This window comes from Musa acuminata, chromosome BXJ3-3 (genome assembly GCF_036884655.1).
Source record: "Musa acuminata AAA Group cultivar baxijiao chromosome BXJ3-3, Cavendish_Baxijiao_AAA, whole genome shotgun sequence".
NCBI classification, from domain to species: Eukaryota; Viridiplantae; Streptophyta; class Magnoliopsida; order Zingiberales; family Musaceae; genus Musa; species Musa acuminata.
In genome coordinates this window covers 7,832,071-7,850,568 of record NC_088351.1, presented here as the reverse complement: position 1 = coordinate 7,850,568, position 18,498 = coordinate 7,832,071, and the positions used below count along the sequence as shown (strand labels likewise).

The window sequence follows — 18,498 nt, the reverse complement described above, 5'->3', positions numbered from 1 at the left end:
ACATGAAATTATCCTATCTATTTTCTCCATTAATCTTAATAGAACAACATAATCTCAAAACAAGACCAACTCAGTTCATCTCCAACCCCTCTCTTTTCCCACAAGATCCAACTGTAAATAATAAGCAGGAATCGATATTATTCCCTCAACATCCACGAGTTACCATAACAAAGCACGAGCATGACAGACACCTCCTCCTCTCCTGCTCCCCTCACTCTCCCTTACAGTCTCTTTGTTCTCGTGCTGCTGTTTTTACATCTTATGAGACAGAGATTAAAAGGCGATCCAACGATCGGGAGGCTCACCTATATATTGTTAAAAAATATTCATGTATGAGACAGAGATTAATATAAGAATAAATGAACGATATCATATCGTTAAGACTTAAAGAAGTCTATCAGATATATATCGAGTTCGATCCATAACTTAATAAATTTAAGGTTTTGATCATCTTAGTTGATAAAGATTTTGACATATCATCGCAACATATAAAGCTAAAATCCCACGTTCGTCACTTACACATTGTAAAAAACATAAATTAAATATTTTTAGATTGAATTGATGTTCAATCTGATGTATATCTTAAGTTCCAACTATGTACTTTGAATGTCTTGTATGTTATTTAATATAATAATTTTTTAATTATTTTATTTTAAAACAAGGAGCTAGAAAAATAGGAGTTTTTTTTGGTTGAATTATGTATGTTGACCCTATCCATCAGAATCTAAGGTTCTTCTCTTCTTAGCGATCGTGATTCATTTTGCTATTTTACGTGTAACACACACTCTTGGAAGCTTCAAATTCCCCACCGCAGCTTCGCAGAAGTTGTCATCGTCGACAGTCGTTTCTCTCAGCTGGATTGCGGCCGCAGCATGCAAAGCATGCTTCACGAGTGCGTAACTTCGTTAAATCTCATGTGTACTCCGCAGCACCATAGCCTAATCGAGAGCGCCCTCTTAACACACTCGATCGAAATGTGCAACACTAGTTTGCGTCGCAAGCATGCTTTCGTCTTCTATGACGGCCGACTTTCTTCGCACTCTCTGTGTGTCACGCCAGAAGAAGTAGCCAGCTACGTAAGCTTTGATTCGGTCAACTTGAGCCAGCCGATTGATGGAGTTCTGGACATGCACGAACAATTCTAGAGAACCATGAGATAGAACTGGCTTGTGAAACATGCAAGAAAAATGGACAAGGTAATTTCACCACAAGGTTTTCCTTCTTTATAGGAAAGAGTAGCATGTGAATGGAGCTCGATGGCCAAATGAAAGGTACTTGGACGTGCATGTCTTTGTCCTACGACACTGGACAAAACGATGGCCGGGAGAGGCTTCGTAGTTTGTCGTCGACCAATCCACTGCCTCTAAAAATGGACCGAATAGGACGGTAAGATGGTCAAAGAGATCCTTCTTTTTCCTTCCCCAAGCCATAGCCAAGCACGTAATTGTCATACGAAGGACAAAAAAAATTGGTACGTTAATTTTTGTGAAGGAATCGAAATCATGGAGGTTAATGACATACACAGTATCTAAAAGTGTTTGATAATTTCTGAAAGGGAATATATTTGCTACCTTTAATTGCTGGGTACGATTAATTACATGTGATTAAGGTTTTGAAGAAAATTAGAGATTTGATTTCTTATAGGATATGATTTAATCTATATGTATTTTCTTTTAAGAAATTATATCAAATTAATGATAAAAAGGACTTGAGTTACGATATGTGAGTGAAGTCAGGTATAGTTATTAGAATCGGATCAGACTTGTTAGTTAGACTATAATAATTTAAAATTGGATTATCATCAATCGAGTTATTGAATCAGAAATATTCATTACTTGGCAGGTTTTTGTTAATACTTTAGAGTGTTTATGTTTAAAAATACTAAAATAATAGTATTAGAATAATTATATCTTGTTATTTATAATATTTATTTTAAAAATCTGATCATTTAATGATGGGAAATTGATTTTTCTGCAAAGGATGATTCTATTTTTTAATTGGAAGAGAATTTTGATCCGAATTGACTTACGAGGAGTTGAATGAGCCAGTCGACCTTCTTCCTCCCTCGTTCTAAAATATTGTAAAAAAAACATATGAAAACCTGACCGAATAACAAACCACGTGGCCCCCCCCCCCCCCGGTTCATCTTGGCCGCTAGTGTGACGATCCAACGATAAATATGCAGCGACTCCTTTCCCTTGACGTACACGAGCTACCATCGCAAAGCACAAGCATGGCACTCCTGCTCTCCCCATTTCCCTTTCTTCTCCTTGTTCTCGCGCTGCTGTCTGCACTTCTTCTCGCAGGTCGGAAGGCAAGAAGTAGCACCGCGGCCTGGAAGCTCCCCCCGGGCCCGGACAAGCTCCCCCTGATCGGCAACCTCCACAGCTTGGGGAGCAAGGTGCTGCACCAGTCCCTGTGGGAACTCTCCAAGAAACACGGCCCTCTCATGCACCTGAAACTTGGACGAATCCCTGTTGTCGTCGTGTCGTCGCCGGAGCTGGCCAAGGAAGTCCTCAAGACACATGACCGTGAGTGCTGCACCCGGCCTTCTCACATCTCCACTGATAAGTTTTCATACGGTCGCTCCGACATAGCCTTGATGCCGTACGGAGACCGATGGAGGCAGCTTCGGAAGTTTTGCACCGTCGAGTTATTGAGCGTCAAGAAGATCAACTCTTTTAAGGGCGTCAGAGAACAAGAGACAGAGCGAACGGTGAAGCTGATATGTTTTCACGCTCGCCAGTCTCTCGTCGTCAACCTGAGTGAGCTGTTGCTCTCACTTTCCTACAATATCATTTGTAGAACTGCCTTCGGCAGTCGCATCGACGACGGAGGCGATATCCATGACACACTCAGAGAAGCTCAGGCGTTGTTGACCGCCTTCTTTGTGTCTGATTACTTTCCACTGCTCGGGTGGGTTGATGCGCTAAGGGGGATGAAAGCCAGGCTCAATAGGATCTTTCTTAAGTTTGATGGCATCCACCAACGACTTATCGATGACCATATTGATCGAAAGAAGCAACAACGTAACGGTGATGAAGACATCTTGGAAGCTTTGCTCCGCATGCAAAAGGTTGGGGAGGATATAACAGAAGACAACATCAAAGGACTGCTCACGGTAGTTGTCACATCCTTTCTATATCATCGAGTTCTTGTTGACGCTATTTCCCTTATAATCACCAAACTCAAGTTTGTGATGGCCGTGTAGGATATTTTCATTGGTGGGACTGACACATCCTCAGCAGCCGTGGTGTGGGCGATGGCGGAACTCATCAGGCAACCGGAGATGATGAAGAGAACACAGGACGAGGTAAGAGGATGCGTTGGAAGCAAAGGAAAGGTGGAGGAGAGTGATCTTCACCAACTTCACTACCTTAAGTGTGTGATCAAGGAGACGATGAGACTGCACCCTCCGGCTCCGCTGATGCTTCCGAGGGAAACGATGCGGACTATAGAACTAAATGGATGCATTATTCCACCCAAAACAATGATTTACGTGAATGCGTGGGCGATAGGAAGGGATCCAAATTCGTGGGAGAGGCCTGATATCTTCAATCCGGAGAGGTTCATGCATGGCTCTTCCGACACGAAGGGGCAAGACTTCAAGTTCATACCATTTGGCGAAGGTCGAAGGATCTGCCCTGGTAAGAATCTTGGAATGTTAGTGGTGGAGCTCGTGCTTGCGAACCTCCTCTACTCCTTCAACTGGCATTTACCACTTGGACTCACGAAAGAGGACGTTGACATGGAGGAAGCACCCGGTATTACTGTGCATAGGAAGTCTGCGCTCTGTCTCATGGCCACGGAATATGAAGGAAAAGAGGACTAATTTACGTATATTCACTGTCTAGGTGATCAGAGATAATATGCTTTTGTGGAGGGTCTTGGTGTAAGATTGCATTGCAAAATAAAATAATTATTGCGTTTTTTTATTTATTACAACAGTTGGGCTCAAGTATTTTAGGTTTACTCCTTGAACATAAAAGTATAACTTGTGTTAGGTGGACTTGGGGTTTGTTCCTTAATGTCATGGGCGAAAGAGATAGCGAACCATGAAGAAAATTATGGAGAACATGAGAATTATTATTCACCCCTATGATTTGTGTTACATGACTATACACTTATATAGACATTAAAACAAACGTTAAAGGCTAATTAATCATACATGCTAATATATAAGAGATGCTTACACATTTGAGCATTTTGCAATGTAGTATCCGGGTCAAATATGATTTAAAAAGTTATCAATCATTAATTTATATTTAAAATATGATTGTACTCACAATATATATATATATATTATGTTTTCAAATAAACCCTTAATCATTGTCTATCTCAATTTCTTGCTAAGTGATTGTTGATGTGACAAAGGGTAAGCGGACAAATGAGTACGAGGGAGTCTAGGTCAGATGGCTCCTTTGAGGGTAATACCACTATTGGTGGGGCTTGGTTTCTTCTTAGAGATGACGATGGATGTTGGTTGCATGTAGGGGTTGTTTACAATAACCTTTGTGTCATCGGGAAAGGAGTGTAAGACAGGTCCTCTTGGAAGCTGTTAAATGTAACAAGGGATGTTTATTCTTTTGTGCAAATTTACTATTTTTAATATAATATATGTGTGTATGAAAAAGTAACCAATGCACCAATTGGTTAGCAAATTATATTAGATATAACAGGGATAATTTTATTTGAAACAGTCAGAAATGATATCACCTGTGTTTATGTTACTATATTTCTTGGATTATATATATATATATATATGAATTACGTGTTGGTATGAAATTATGGAAAGCAAAACTATTCATTCTATCTCTATCTACTTCAATAATATTCTTTCCACTCTCTTCTCCAGTAAGTTTGTAGATATTCCCTTCACTTAATTGTTTTGCTTTTTCCTTGATACAAACTCACTCTCTTGGCGTTCTCGAATGTTGTGTTTTCTACTCACTCTTATTTTTATTCTTGGACTATTTCTTACGTTATCGAATCGTAATGCTCGGGAGATTCTAAAAGAGGCATGAGATCTCATTCTTTGAAGTGGCCAATCTTTTGCTTACATATGATTTTCCATCCATATCCATAATATAACATAATAATATGATACATTGAATATCCTTAAATTTAAATTGTCTGATGACGATTATAAGGCATCAAATTCCAAGTCGTGACATGTTCTTCGTAGATGATTACTTCAATGGCATCAAATTCATTATTTGAGTTTGCCATTATATGATTATCGCTTGTGTCAAGGCGAGTAATTTTACTATCAAAATTAAACTCAAATTCAAAAACCTAGGAATCCTAATCTAACTCACATCCAATGTAGATTTGATCAGATAAGAATATGCTGATTAAAATTTTATCCAAAGATGTCCAAAAATAGGTCAAGTATGTACATTGATGAATACCATGCTCAATCCACTTGGTATGGTAATAAAAAATGTATACCTCTTTGTCACAATGGAGCGAGCCTACATCCAGAAAAATGAGGTGTCCATGCAACAGTTATGATCGTAAACAACTTGTTGGCCTTCTCATTGGTCAATCTATGATTCAAGATAAACATGAGATAGAATTGCTTGCTTGCGTTCGTTGGCTTGTGAAACATGAAAAATGTGTGAAGGGAACTCACAAGCAGCATATGCTTATTTTTGTTAAACAAGGGTAGAACATCACACGATTGGAGCTCAATTGCTAGAGATGTCTTCTCCAATCGAAAGGCATTTGAACTATGAATATAGTACATTAGGACAAAAAATTGGTCGGGGAGATCCTTCTTTCTCTTCCGCAAGTAATGTTCTAAGTATGTAACGTTAGTATAAAGGTCAAAAAATAAAAATAAAAAATCTGACTAACTTGAAGGGGTTAAAATAGGATCAAAGATAATTGTGGCTGCAATTTCTGGAGAGAAAACTTTTGTCGGATTACTGTCCTGCCACTGGATCTTATCTTATTCATTGATTAAAAAAAAAAGACACAATATATAAAATCTTTAACAATTTATGAGATAGCAATACATTTATTTTTTATATTACCATCATTAATTTCTGGGTAAAAAGATATGATTAAAACCTCTATCATAATCACGAGGGTAAAAATAATTATAACATCTAAAATTTAGTGAGAATAAAGACGTCATACCATAATAACGATCACCATGAAACAGACAATTGTGAAAATAATAAATCACTAATAAATTTGATATATTATATATAATAAAAATATATGAATATAGTTTAAACAATTGACTCTTGTAATTCTCATCTCTTTCCTAACCCTTATTATCAAGTAGTTGTGCATAATCACTATAAGAATCTCTGTATTAAGGAGATGTCAAGGGTTTTAAGTGAGGGAATAAACAGAGTGATGAAAAAAATTTTGATAAGACGATATGAAGGTTAAATAAGTTGAGAATAATATATATACTTATAAAAATTATAATAATTTGAGTTCAAGCTACCACTCGACTTTATCAGGGATGATTTCAGAGAAAATGAGTTCCTCCATGCAAGCTTTTTGTTAAGTTTTTATTGGATTCTTTCCATTTAACTTAGTATGCGAATGTACAATTAATATGTTGATAAAGACCTTCTCGACAGTTCAACAATACTCAATCTGTGGTAGGTGGAACTATGCATATCAAGATTCTATACCTTTACTCCATGGTGGGACCTACAACTAAAACTATGATCATAAAAGCTCTGGCCAATACCTTGGTTTAATCTTTTGTCCAGCTACAGAAGAAATGTATAGTTCCAATTGGCTTGGCGTATGAAACATCAACATCTTAATATCTCACAGTAATCATACCACATCTGTCTTTAGAGGAAGTAATACTTCATCAAGGATTAAATATTTTATTCAAATATCCAAAAGAAACCTTCAGGAGAGACTCAACTTGTGTGGTCAAAAGTAGATGCCTCTTTTGTCCTTGCCCAAGTCATGGCTTGATGAAAGAAGGTAATATATCAAAAAAAAAAAAAAAAAAAACGAGGATATATTTTCTTATCCTTAATTAAATAGATTAAAAATTAAAAAGAAAGAAGGACATGGAAGTTTATATGTCCAAGCCTAATGATTGTGTAAGAGAAATTGTATATAGTTAAAAAAAAAAGATCTAAACAAAGAAAAAAAAATCTATAATGTAAATAGCCTGCTACAGTTTTAATATAACCATATAAATATAATATGATAAGATAAAATAACTTTATCTTTATATAAAGTGTTTACCGGTGTGATATCTAATTGCAGATCACCAATATATTTTAAAAAATAATAAAACTTACTAATGATGCAAGCTTACTGTGAGATCTAATCATCATAATTATGAAATCCTAGGTTAATAATGATGCTTGGACGATTTCTATAAGAAAACTTCCAAGTTTTTAATTTTTTTTTCCAAAATGATTCTGATACTTCAAATAATACATAAAGTACCTCTCAATAACCTCAATGATATTTTGTCTACCAATTTTTTTGCTTTTTTTTTTTTATCAGTTTTGAATTACAACGGTATTTTCCAATAGTATTATAATATTTTATTAAGGTTCTAAAAGTATTATAAAATTAATAAAAAATAATTATAAGTGACATCATATTGTGTCTTTTTTATTGTCATTCTTATTACAGATTATTAAGGGATATTTCAAATATTATTAGAAATAGAAAACCATTTAAAGAAACATCTTTTGAATTAAAAAATAAAAACAATTAAGAAAATCACACATGATTCTTACGTGACAAATTGGTGTTAGCTTGAGAGGTTGGTTTTCCCATTGGAAGAAAATTTAGATCTAACTTGTCCTGCTATTTGGATATACAATTATCGTACATATTATTTCCATTAATATCAAAAGAACAAAGTACTTGTTATAGAGCAATTAATATCTCCACAATATTGAACTATAAATTAGAAGGGGATTTTGATCTAACTTATCCCACTAGTTAGACATACAATTACCTGCTTAATATTTCCATTAATATCAAAAGAATAAAGTACTTGTTCTGAAACAATTAATATGATCACAATATCCAACTATAAGTTAGAAGAGAATTTTGATCTAACTTATCTCTCGCTAGTTAGATATACAATTGTCCAATCTATTATTTTCATTAATATCAAAAGAATAAAGTACTTATTATGGAGTAATTAATATGACCATAATATCCAACTATAAATTACAAGATATTTTTGATCTAACTTGTCCTGCAAGTTGGATTTACAATTATCTTACTTATTATTTTTATTAATATCAAAGAACAAAGTACTTGCTGTGGACAATTAATATAAAAACAGATCTGCTACAATATCTAACTATATGTTAGAAGAGAATCTTGATCTAATTTATCCGGCTAGTTGGATATACAATTATCCTGCCTATTATTTCCATTAATATCAAAAGGATAAAGTACTTGTTGTGAAGCAATTAAAATGACCACAATATCCAACTATAAGTTAGAAGAGAATTTTGATCTAACTTGTCCCGCTAGCTGGATATACAATTATCCTATCTATTATTTCCATTAATATCAAAAGAACAAAGTACTTGTTGTGCTATGAGAACAAATCAACTCAGTGTCACAATATCCAACTGTTAAGTCAGAAGAGAATTTTGATCTGTTCCGCCGCTAGTTAGATATATAATTATCTTATTTATTATTTTTATTAATCTCAAAAGAACAAAATACTTATTAGCTCGGTACAGTGTCACAACTATAAATCAGCAGGCACTCCTACCATTCCCTTATCAACAACATACGTGAGCTACCATCACAAAACGCAACCATGGCCCTTCCTCCCCTCCTGCTCTCACCTCTCCCTTATCTTCTCGATGTTCTCGCACTGCTGTCTTCACTTCTTCTCGCAGGTCGGAAGGCGAGAGGTGGCTCGGCGACCTGGAAACTCCCTCCAGGCCCACCCAAGCTCCCCGTCATCGGCCACCTCCACCTCTTGGGGAGCAGCTTGCTGCATCGCTCCCTTTGGGAACTCTCCAAGAAACATGGACCTCTCATGCACTTGAAACTTGGTCGAGTCCCCGTTGTCGTCGTGTCCTCGCCGGAGATGGCTAAGGAAGTGCTCAAGACACACGACCTTGAGTGCTGCAGTCGGCCTTCGCTCCTCTCCTTTTCCAAGTTTTCATACGGTTTCTCCGACGTCACCCTCATCCCATACGGAGAACGATGGAGGCAGCTTCGGAAGTTCTGCACCGTCGAACTCTTCAGCACCAGGAAGATCAACTCTTTTAGGGACATAAGAAAAGAAGAGATGGAGCGAGTGACGAAACTGATATGTTCTCACGCTCGCGCTTCATCCATGGTCAACCTGAGCGAGTTGCTGCTCTCGCTTTCCTGCAAGATAACATGCAAAACTGCCTTTGGCTCTGGCTTCGACGATGGAGGCGACATCCAACTCCACGACATGCTCAGAGAAGCCCAAGCGGCGTTAAGTGGCTTGTTTTTATCTGATTACTTACCATTGTTGGGGTGGGTTGATAGGCTACGTGGGATGAGATCCAGACTTGAAAGGGCCTACGTTAAGCTCGATAGCATCTACCAACGCCTTATAGATTACCACCAAGATCGATTCAGACTACAAGGTAAAGAAGATGAAGACATCTTAGATGCTTTGCTCCGCATGCAAAAGGATGAGGAGGGTGTAACAGAAGACCACATCAAAGGAGTGCTCATGGTAGTTGATGCCACCCTTTTCACAGCATCCAGTTCTTGTTAACGCCTTTTCTCTTTCATAATAACCAAGCTCAAGTGCAGAATATTATCATTGCTGGGACGGACACATCCACAGCAACCGTGCTGTGGACGATGGCGGAGCTCATCAGACAACCTGAGCTGATGAAGAGAGCACAAGACGAGGTGAGAGGATGTGTCCGAAGCAAAGGGGAGGTGGAGGAGAGCGACCTTGACCAACTTCATTTCTTGAAGTGTGTCATCAAGGAGACAATGAGGCTGCACCCTCCCGTTCCGCTGCTACTTCCTAGGGAAACCATGCAGCACTTTAAGCTTAATGGCTATGATATTTTACCCAAAACATGGATGTATGTGAATGCTTGGGCGATAGGAAGAGATCCCAATTCGTGGGCGAGGCCTCATGTCTTTGATCCAGAGAGGTTCATGCATGACTCCACGGAGGCAAGTGGGCAGGATTTCAAGCTCATACCATTTGGCGAAGGTCGAAGGATCTGCCCCGGTAAAAATCTTGGAATGTTAATGGTGGAACTTGTGCTTGCCAATCTCATCTACTCCTTTGATTGGCATTTACCACCTGGAATGGTGAAGGAGGACATCAGTATGGAGGAAGCAGCTGGTTTTACAATGAATAGAGAGTATGCTCTTTGTCTCATGGCCACCAAATATGATTCACCAACAGCCTGAATTGCATGTGCATGTTGAAGTACTAATATGTCTAAGTACTTTAAATGATACGCTTGTTTAGTGTACAAGTGATTTAAATGATTAGTACTAATATGTTCCTGTTAAAGTATCAGATTGAATAAAGACAGTCATATGTGTCGATTTGTGCAATTAAAACATCTGGTGATATCTTCAGTTTGTGATTTATTGTTTCATGAAAAGAAGTGTGTGACTATATTTCATAACTTTTGTGGTTGAATTGTTCATTTTGAGAAAAGAGTATACTCCAGCGATAAAAAATCTGAGAGCTTCTATCAGCTAAACGAAACAGCACCTTCTGTCGAGTGATAAGAATTGAGACTTCTCTTAGTCGGATTATGGCATGGCATTGACTAATTATGGCTCTTTTATTCCTTTGAAGTAACTGTGAAGAAGACAATGTAAATTTGTGCTTCCGCAAGATTGAGTTCAATGATGCAGAATGCTTGGGGCTTTCAACTTAGACGTATGTGTTAGAGATCTCTCAAGGATTTCAAATCAAGTTAAGTTGAGAGTCACCACATAGCTTTCAGTGCCCTCTTCTAAAAGTATGGTCACTTATGACATCATGCTCATAAGGACACCAACAGTCCTGAAGCTCAGTGTCAACCGACAAAGGACTCCTCTGTTAGTGCTATTAATAGATCGGGTGTGAGGGGCCACAAGGAGCTCATAGAACTCGTCATCTCGTTTCACGTCATCCTCCTTCTCATCATCGTCGTAAGCTTCCTCATCTTTATCTTTGTTGACTGCTTTTGGTATAGAATTGAATCGCATGTCCCCTTGTTGGTTGACTTGGTTAAAGGTTGCTTGAATTTGAAGAATTGTGTCATGATTAGTCATATTTACCTCATAAAAAATATTTTATTATGTCAGTAAACTAAGGATACGTCTCACTAATACGTGAAGCCTAAAAAATAACAAGAAGATATCAAATTCAATTGAACCATACATAAAAAGAGAAAATATTATAATTTTAGTCTCAAATTTCTGAAAGAGATATTGTCGAGCTATAAATAGGAGTTGTCCAAAATCTTTATATATAAATTTTTTAGGTTAAACAGGTCAGAGAAAATGATTAAAAAACTAAAGATATTATGTCATCTAAGGATTTATTTATAATTTTCTCGTTGTTAGAATATTTTAATCCAATCATATCAACTTTATTCTTTCAAGACTCTAATAACTAAACTGGGCTGGGCGGAACTAATGCAAACGAAAATAGACACCAAATACGATCTAAAAATTTGAACATTAAATCATGAATCAAACTTATTACATGTCGCTTAACTCTTTCGGTCTACATTAATGTGTCTATCTTTTGACACATATTTTTTTATCATATCACATAAATGAATATTTTTAATAATGCAAGCATCATATATGATAGCTCTAATTAATTTGACTCAAGAATCAAATAATTTGATGTCTCAACAACTTATATTAGGCGAGTCATATGGACAAGGATGACCGGTAATAAAAAAGTATATATGGATGGTCACATGAATTATAATTGGTACAATAATTATAATCCAAAGGATATGTTTTGATCCTTGGTGAGGGATAATGACTGATTGGAGATGCAAGCGCAAAGAAACATATGCATACGGTTCAGCAGCCAATGGAAAACAGCGATGTGTCGCCCTCTAATTTTTCGCCTGCTTTGAGTAAATGTGTTGTAGAATTCTTTGTGTTTGATAAATAATAAATAAAAGTATATTTTTAATATCAATTAATGTAAATATTATTTATTAAAATTATTATTCAAAAGTGTTAGGAATGGGGGCGACACTAAGAGGGGGGAGGGGGGTGTGAATTAGTGCAGCGGTAAAAATCACGTCGGTTCAAAACTTCTTGCGAGGAAATCCATTTCCGACAAAAAACTGTTTTGTAAAGATATTAACTTTGAAAGTGTACGGAAGAGCGTAGTGGATGTAAAACAAGTAAAAAGGTTTGCAATAAGATAAATTACACAAAAAAAAAGATAAACCAATTTATAGTGGTTCGGTCGTCGTGGCCTACATCCACTCCTCCTATTCCTCTTCCGTCGAGGCCATCGGCATCCACTATTGATCTTCCTTTTATAGGCGAAGATCAACCTTCTTCTTACACCCCGATTTTTCTTTTACCGGGTTTAGAAAACAACCCTTACAAGCACTCACACTCCTCCTAAACAGAATTCTAAAGTTAGATCTAGAGGAGGGATTTCTCAAGTGATTGCAACAATATTTCTTCACTTTTAAACTCTCTATGCTTGTATGCTTTAACTAGGGATGAGAGGGGTATTTATAGGCTTCAAGTTGATTGAAACTTAGAGCCTAAAAATATCTCATCCCGGGTTTCTTGGGTCCGGGAGGTACCATTGTCTGCGTTGGGCGATACCACCGTCAGTGTTAGTCTAACACTGACATTGCATCGTCCTCTTTTACGGCTTATTGCCCAATCGGCCAGTTGACTTCGCAACTCCGATATCTTTGGCGTAATATCCGCTCTTCTTGGCCCAATGCTCAAATCCATGGCCCGAAGCCTTTTGTCGATACATCAACTGATCCTCCGGCCCGACGTCCCATCTTTTGACATGTTTTCCTCTAACCTAACATGATTCTTCCTGCTTTAATTATCTCATCCTGATCAAAGTATCATACGTCACTCAAAACACAGATTAAATCATAAAATAATTATCAATTGGTTTCATCATCAAAAGACGAGATTCAACAATCTCTCCCTTTTTGATGATGACAACCAATTGATGACGGAGTTAAAACAAATTCCCGGAGTTTAAACAAACTCCCCCTATCAATATGTCATATTGATAGAACCTTGAATTCAAACTGAATTCAAGTCATTACAAATTTTATCATGAATATTTGTAACACTTTATCATGCATAACATGATCATACTTCTCCCCCTTTGTCATCAAAAAAAGGAGAAGTTTCAACTATCAAGTGTTTGGACATAATTTAAGTCATTGCATAATAAACATAATTTTCAATTTTATCATTATGCAAGCTAGCAATAATTAAATATATGCAAGTTAGCATGTTTTACTTTTTAAGATAGGTAAGATAACACTTTTGCTTCTTTTGAGATAGCAACTCTTTGCTTCTCTTTATATCACAAGCTAGCAATTTTATCAAATTTTACATCATACAAGGTAGCAAATTTTTGGTGATGTTCAAGATATCAAGTTCTTCTCCTTTCAATACATAAGCTAGTACTTCCTTTGTAATAACATAAGCTAACAAAATATTACATTATTTTACAACATGGAAGCTAACAATTTGAGATGTTCAAGAAATAAGTTCTTTCTTCTTTTTTGAGAAGTGTAATTTTTATTTTCTTCTTGAATTGTGCGAGCTAGCATCTTTTATCTCCCCCTTTGAAATTATTAAAAAGAAGAGAAGACTCTTTTATATGAATTTTCATATTATGACAAAGGAAAATAGTATAGATGAAAATTCAAATCATGAATATTAAAATAATTATTTTATCATGAATATTTCATCATTTCATGCATCATTATCATAAGTTAAAGTATTACATGCATAATACCAAATCATCATGTATATAAAATATAAAATCATCATTACATGCATGATTCCAAATCATCATTCTAGAGTATTATTTCAGAAAATGATAATTATTGATTTTCATATTATTTCAAAAAATCATAGTGTTGCATGTATCATTCCAAAACTTTTCAAGACATACAAGCAATAAATACAAAGAAATCATGTCATGAAGGATAAGACCAATTAAATACCAAAAGGTATGATTCATATAGTAAATTTCTTTTGTAAATAAAATACCAAAAAAAATTGTAGGTGTATAAAGAAGAGATCTTGATTCAAAAAATCTCAAGTAATTCCAAGAAACCAAGATCATGATTTTGATAAAACTCTTTCAAATTTAAATTATCAAAATCATCAAAATTTCAATATTTCTTTCAAGAGATTCAAAATGGCATAAATAATTTTATTGGTCCCTTAATGAAAAATCGATAAGATAGAGAAAAAAGAAATTTTCAAGAAAAATACTTTCCTCCTTTTGTTTCAACTTATTGATTGATTTCATACATGCATATTCTTTTCTTTCAAATCCATGCATCATCGTTTAAAACGGAAAGATAAAAAAACATCAAGCTCAAATAGTGTTATACATAATTCAAAAAAAAAATAATTTCAACTCATTGCTTCAAGTCCTCATGCATACAAGTATGATATAAACATTTATTTTCAAAACATTCATCATGGGCATACAAGCCAAAGAAACCATTAAACACAAAGCATATTCATTAATCATGGTTTTATTGGGCATAAGACATTTTCAAACAAAATCATTTAGTTATTAAACATGTAATTTTTATTATCATTTTCAAAATTACTAGATCTCAATTTTTTACATTTTCATTACATTTTTAAACATATAATTTTTTTTAAAAAATAGTTTTTTTAAACTAAATAAAAAAGAAATGCATCATGAAAAACATCATGCAATTTCGAAGTAAACTAAGGGCATTTTAATTACCTTATCGTTGAAAGTTGTTAAGGCATAGTTTGCCACCACGCCTTTGTTGATTTTCTCCTCGTCTTCGGAGGAGCTCGATTCATCCCAATGTTCTTCTTCTTGCATTCAAAGCAAGTAGTTATGTTCTTTTTGCTTTTAAATTTTTGTTTCATGAATTTTCTAAATTTCATTTGTAGTTCAAGTTCACCATCACTTGAGTTTATGCTCGAGTGGTCTTCGATTGTTCTTAATCTGAAATCCTTCATGTCCTTTGGAAGGTGGTTCTCAAGTTCTTCACGTGTATTGCACGTCATTTCATAAGTCATTAAAGACCCGATAAGTTCTTCGATCAAAAAAGTATTTAGATTTTTTTATTCTTGAATAGCCGTTATTTTCGAATCCCAATTTTTAGAAAGTGATCGTAAAACTTTACTAACAAGTTCAAAATTTGAAAAAGTTTTGCCAAGAGCTTTTAAACTATTGACGATATCCGTAAAATGGGTGTATATGTCTCCAATAGTCTCGCTTGGTTTCATTTTGAAATAGTTCAAAATCATGCATCAAAAAGTTGATTTTCGAATATTTAACTTTTCTAGTGCCTTCATGTATGATTTCGAGAGTATGCTAAATTTTGAAAGTCGTTTCGCAAATAGAAATTCAATTAAACTCGTTTTTGTCTAAGGCATAAAATAAGGCATTCACAACCTTTGCATTTAAAGAAAATGTCTTCTTTTCCAAATCATTCCAATGATTTGTTTGAAGAGAAGACTTTTAAAAATCAAATTTGACTATGTGCCATAAATCGAGATTTAATAAAAGCAAGAAAACTCTCATTCGAGTTTTCTAATAAGTGTACTCCATCCCATTGAAAAAGGAAGGACGAATGAGAGAGTAACCCTTTTAAAAGCCGAAAAGAGCCATTTCTCTTAGGTGTTAAACCAAGTGAGAAATAATAAGGCTCTGATACCAATTGTTAGGAATGGGGTCATCACTAAAAATCACGTCGGTTCTAAACTTCGTTACGATTAAATTCGTTTTCGACGAAAATTTCGTAAAGGTATTAACTTTGAAAGTGTACAGAAGAGCATAGTAGTTGTAAAGCAAGTAAAGAGGTTTATAGTAAGATAAATTATACAAAAGAAAAGGCAAACCGATTTATAGTGGTTCGGTCATCGTGACCTACATCCACTACTCTGATTCCTCTTCCGTCGAGTCCACCGGCATCCACTATCGATCTTCCTTTAATAGGCGAAGATCAACCTCCTTCTTACACCCCAATTCTCCTTTTACTGGGTTTAGGAGACAACCCTTACAAGCACTCACACTCCTCTTAAACAGAATTCTAAAGTTAGATCTAGAGGAGGGATTTCTCAAATGATTACAACAACGTTTCTTCACTTTTAAACTCTCTATGCTTGTGTGCTTTAACTAGGGATAAGAGGGGTATTTATAGACTTCAAGTTGATTCAAACTTGGAGCCTAAAAATATCTCATCCGGGGTTTTCTAGGTCCGGGCGGTACCACCGCCTACGCTGGGTGGTACTACCGCTAGTGTCAGTCTGACACTGACACTGCACTGGGCGGTACCATTGCCTGGCACTCTGCCACTAGGCGGTACCACCGCCCAGACTGGCGGTGCCATTGCCTGTAGCCTCTCAGAGGCTATGTCTTGACGGTACCACCGATTGATAGTCTTGGAGACTGTGCCACGACGGTGTCACCTCTTAGGGCACTATTTGGGCCTCTCATTAGGCCCGACACAGTCCTTACATGGGCTCAACTGCTCCTAATTGGGTTGGCACAAATCCAAACCCAATTACATGCTAACTACGATTCCTAAGACATATTCTAAGCTAAATAAGTCCGTAAGTCTAGTTTCTTCCGGCGAACTTCCGACGATCTCTTGGCAATGTTCTAGCGAACTCCCGACAAGCTCCTGCACTTCACGATGATCTTTATGGCGAGTTCCGACGAGCTTCTCTGGCAAGCTCCGAGACTTCTCGGCTGGTTCCGACAGAACTTCCGACGAACGACCGGACTTCCGACGAACTCTCGAACTCCCAATGAAATCGCGTCTTTGACTCTGGGACTTTATTTTACTTCATACCTTACTATCATAGTTAATCTTACACATGTAAAAACACACTTCGATTTATACAATTAATACTAAGCATTAATCATGTTGTCCGGCATGTCATTGGTCCCTCGACGCTTCGTTTGATTCTTCGGCGCATCGTCCTTTCTTACGGCCTATTGCCCAATCGGCCAGTTGACTCCGCAACTCCGATATCCTTAGCACAATATCCGCTCTTCTTGGCCCGATGCCCGAATCCATGGCCCGAAGCATTCTGTCGATAAGTCGACTGATCCTCCGGCCCGACATCCAATCTTCTGACATGTTTTCCTCCAGCCCAACATGATTCTTCCTACTTTGATTGTCTCATCCTGATTGAAGCATCCTGCGTCACTCAAAACACAGATTAAATCATAAAATAATTATCAAAATACGAGATTCAATAAAAAGATCATTAAATATTTTAATGAAGATCTTTTAATTGACCATGAATTATTTTATATGAAATATCTTAAGTATTTTTAAATTTCTAGAGTCAAAGTCTTTAGATAAAAAAAATACAAAATAAAAGAATTATTATAATTTTTAATTATTACAATAATTAGGCTCAAGTATTTTAGGTTTACTCCTTAAACATAAAGTATAACATATTGTGACGGGCGAAAAGGTAGAGAACCACAAAGAGAATTATGGAGAACACGAAAATTATTATCCACCTCTATGATTTGTGTTACCCAACTATACACTTAGGTAGACTTCAAAACCTACATAAAAGGCTAATTAATCATACATGGTAATATATAAGAGACGCTTACAATCAAGAATAAATGTAAAGAATCAATTATGACATAATAAAATATTTTTCTTTATGAGGTAAATATGACTAATCATTATGTTACAATTCTTCAACTTCAAGCAACCTTTACTTCAATTTTGATCATTATCCACGCCATGTCCAATCAAATCCATTAATCCAACTTATTTTCGTGCATCATCCGACTTTACTACTATATTGAGATTTTTAATTATTTAAGTTTGAATAATATTTTAACTGGGCCACAACTTGACTTCGATTCGATCTCCTTAAGAGATCTCTAACACAGACGTCAAGTTGAAAGCCCCAAGCATTATGAATCTTCAAAACCAATCTCGTGAAAGCACAAATTTACTTTTGTCTTCTTCACGGTTACTTTCAACGCAAAAACCCCTAAGGAATAAAACAGCCATAGTTAGTCAATGCCATGCCATAATCCCACTAAGAAAAGTCTCAATTCTTATCACTTAACCTTACAATGACAGAAGGTGATGTTAGGTTAGTTGATAGAAGAGTATACTCTTTTCTCAAAATGAAAAATCCAACCACAAAGTTATGAAATATAGTCACGCACTTCTTTACATGAAACAATAAATTACAAACAGAAGATATCGCCAGATGTTTTAATTGCACAAATCGACACATATGACTGTCTTTATTCAATCTGATACTTTAACAGGAACATATTAGTAC

At 36.0% G+C, this 18,498-nt stretch overlaps 2 protein-coding genes across 2 annotated transcripts; both read left to right on the top strand.

The window, feature by feature from the left end:
* The first annotated feature begins 2,240 nt into the window (after positions 1 to 2,240).
* LOC135633227 (cytochrome P450 71A1-like) lies at positions 2,241 to 3,906 on the top strand. The gene is made up of 2 exons (XM_065142441.1): positions 2,241 to 3,121; positions 3,212 to 3,906. Exons 1-2 carry the CDS (start codon positions 2,450 to 2,452, stop codon positions 3,830 to 3,832), a joined length of 1,293 nt encoding a protein of 430 aa, XP_064998513.1. The 5' UTR covers positions 2,241 to 2,449; the 3' UTR covers positions 3,833 to 3,906.
* A 4,849-nt stretch (positions 3,907 to 8,755) lies between these two features.
* Positions 8,756 to 10,548, top strand: LOC135633495 (cytochrome P450 71B26-like). The gene is made up of 2 exons (XM_065143019.1): positions 8,756 to 9,691; positions 9,772 to 10,548. The coding sequence occupies exons 1-2, from the start codon at positions 8,789 to 8,791 to the stop codon at positions 10,390 to 10,392; spliced, it is 1,524 nt and encodes a 507-aa protein (XP_064999091.1). The 5' UTR covers positions 8,756 to 8,788; the 3' UTR covers positions 10,393 to 10,548.
* Positions 10,549 to 18,498: the final 7,950 nt, after the last annotated feature.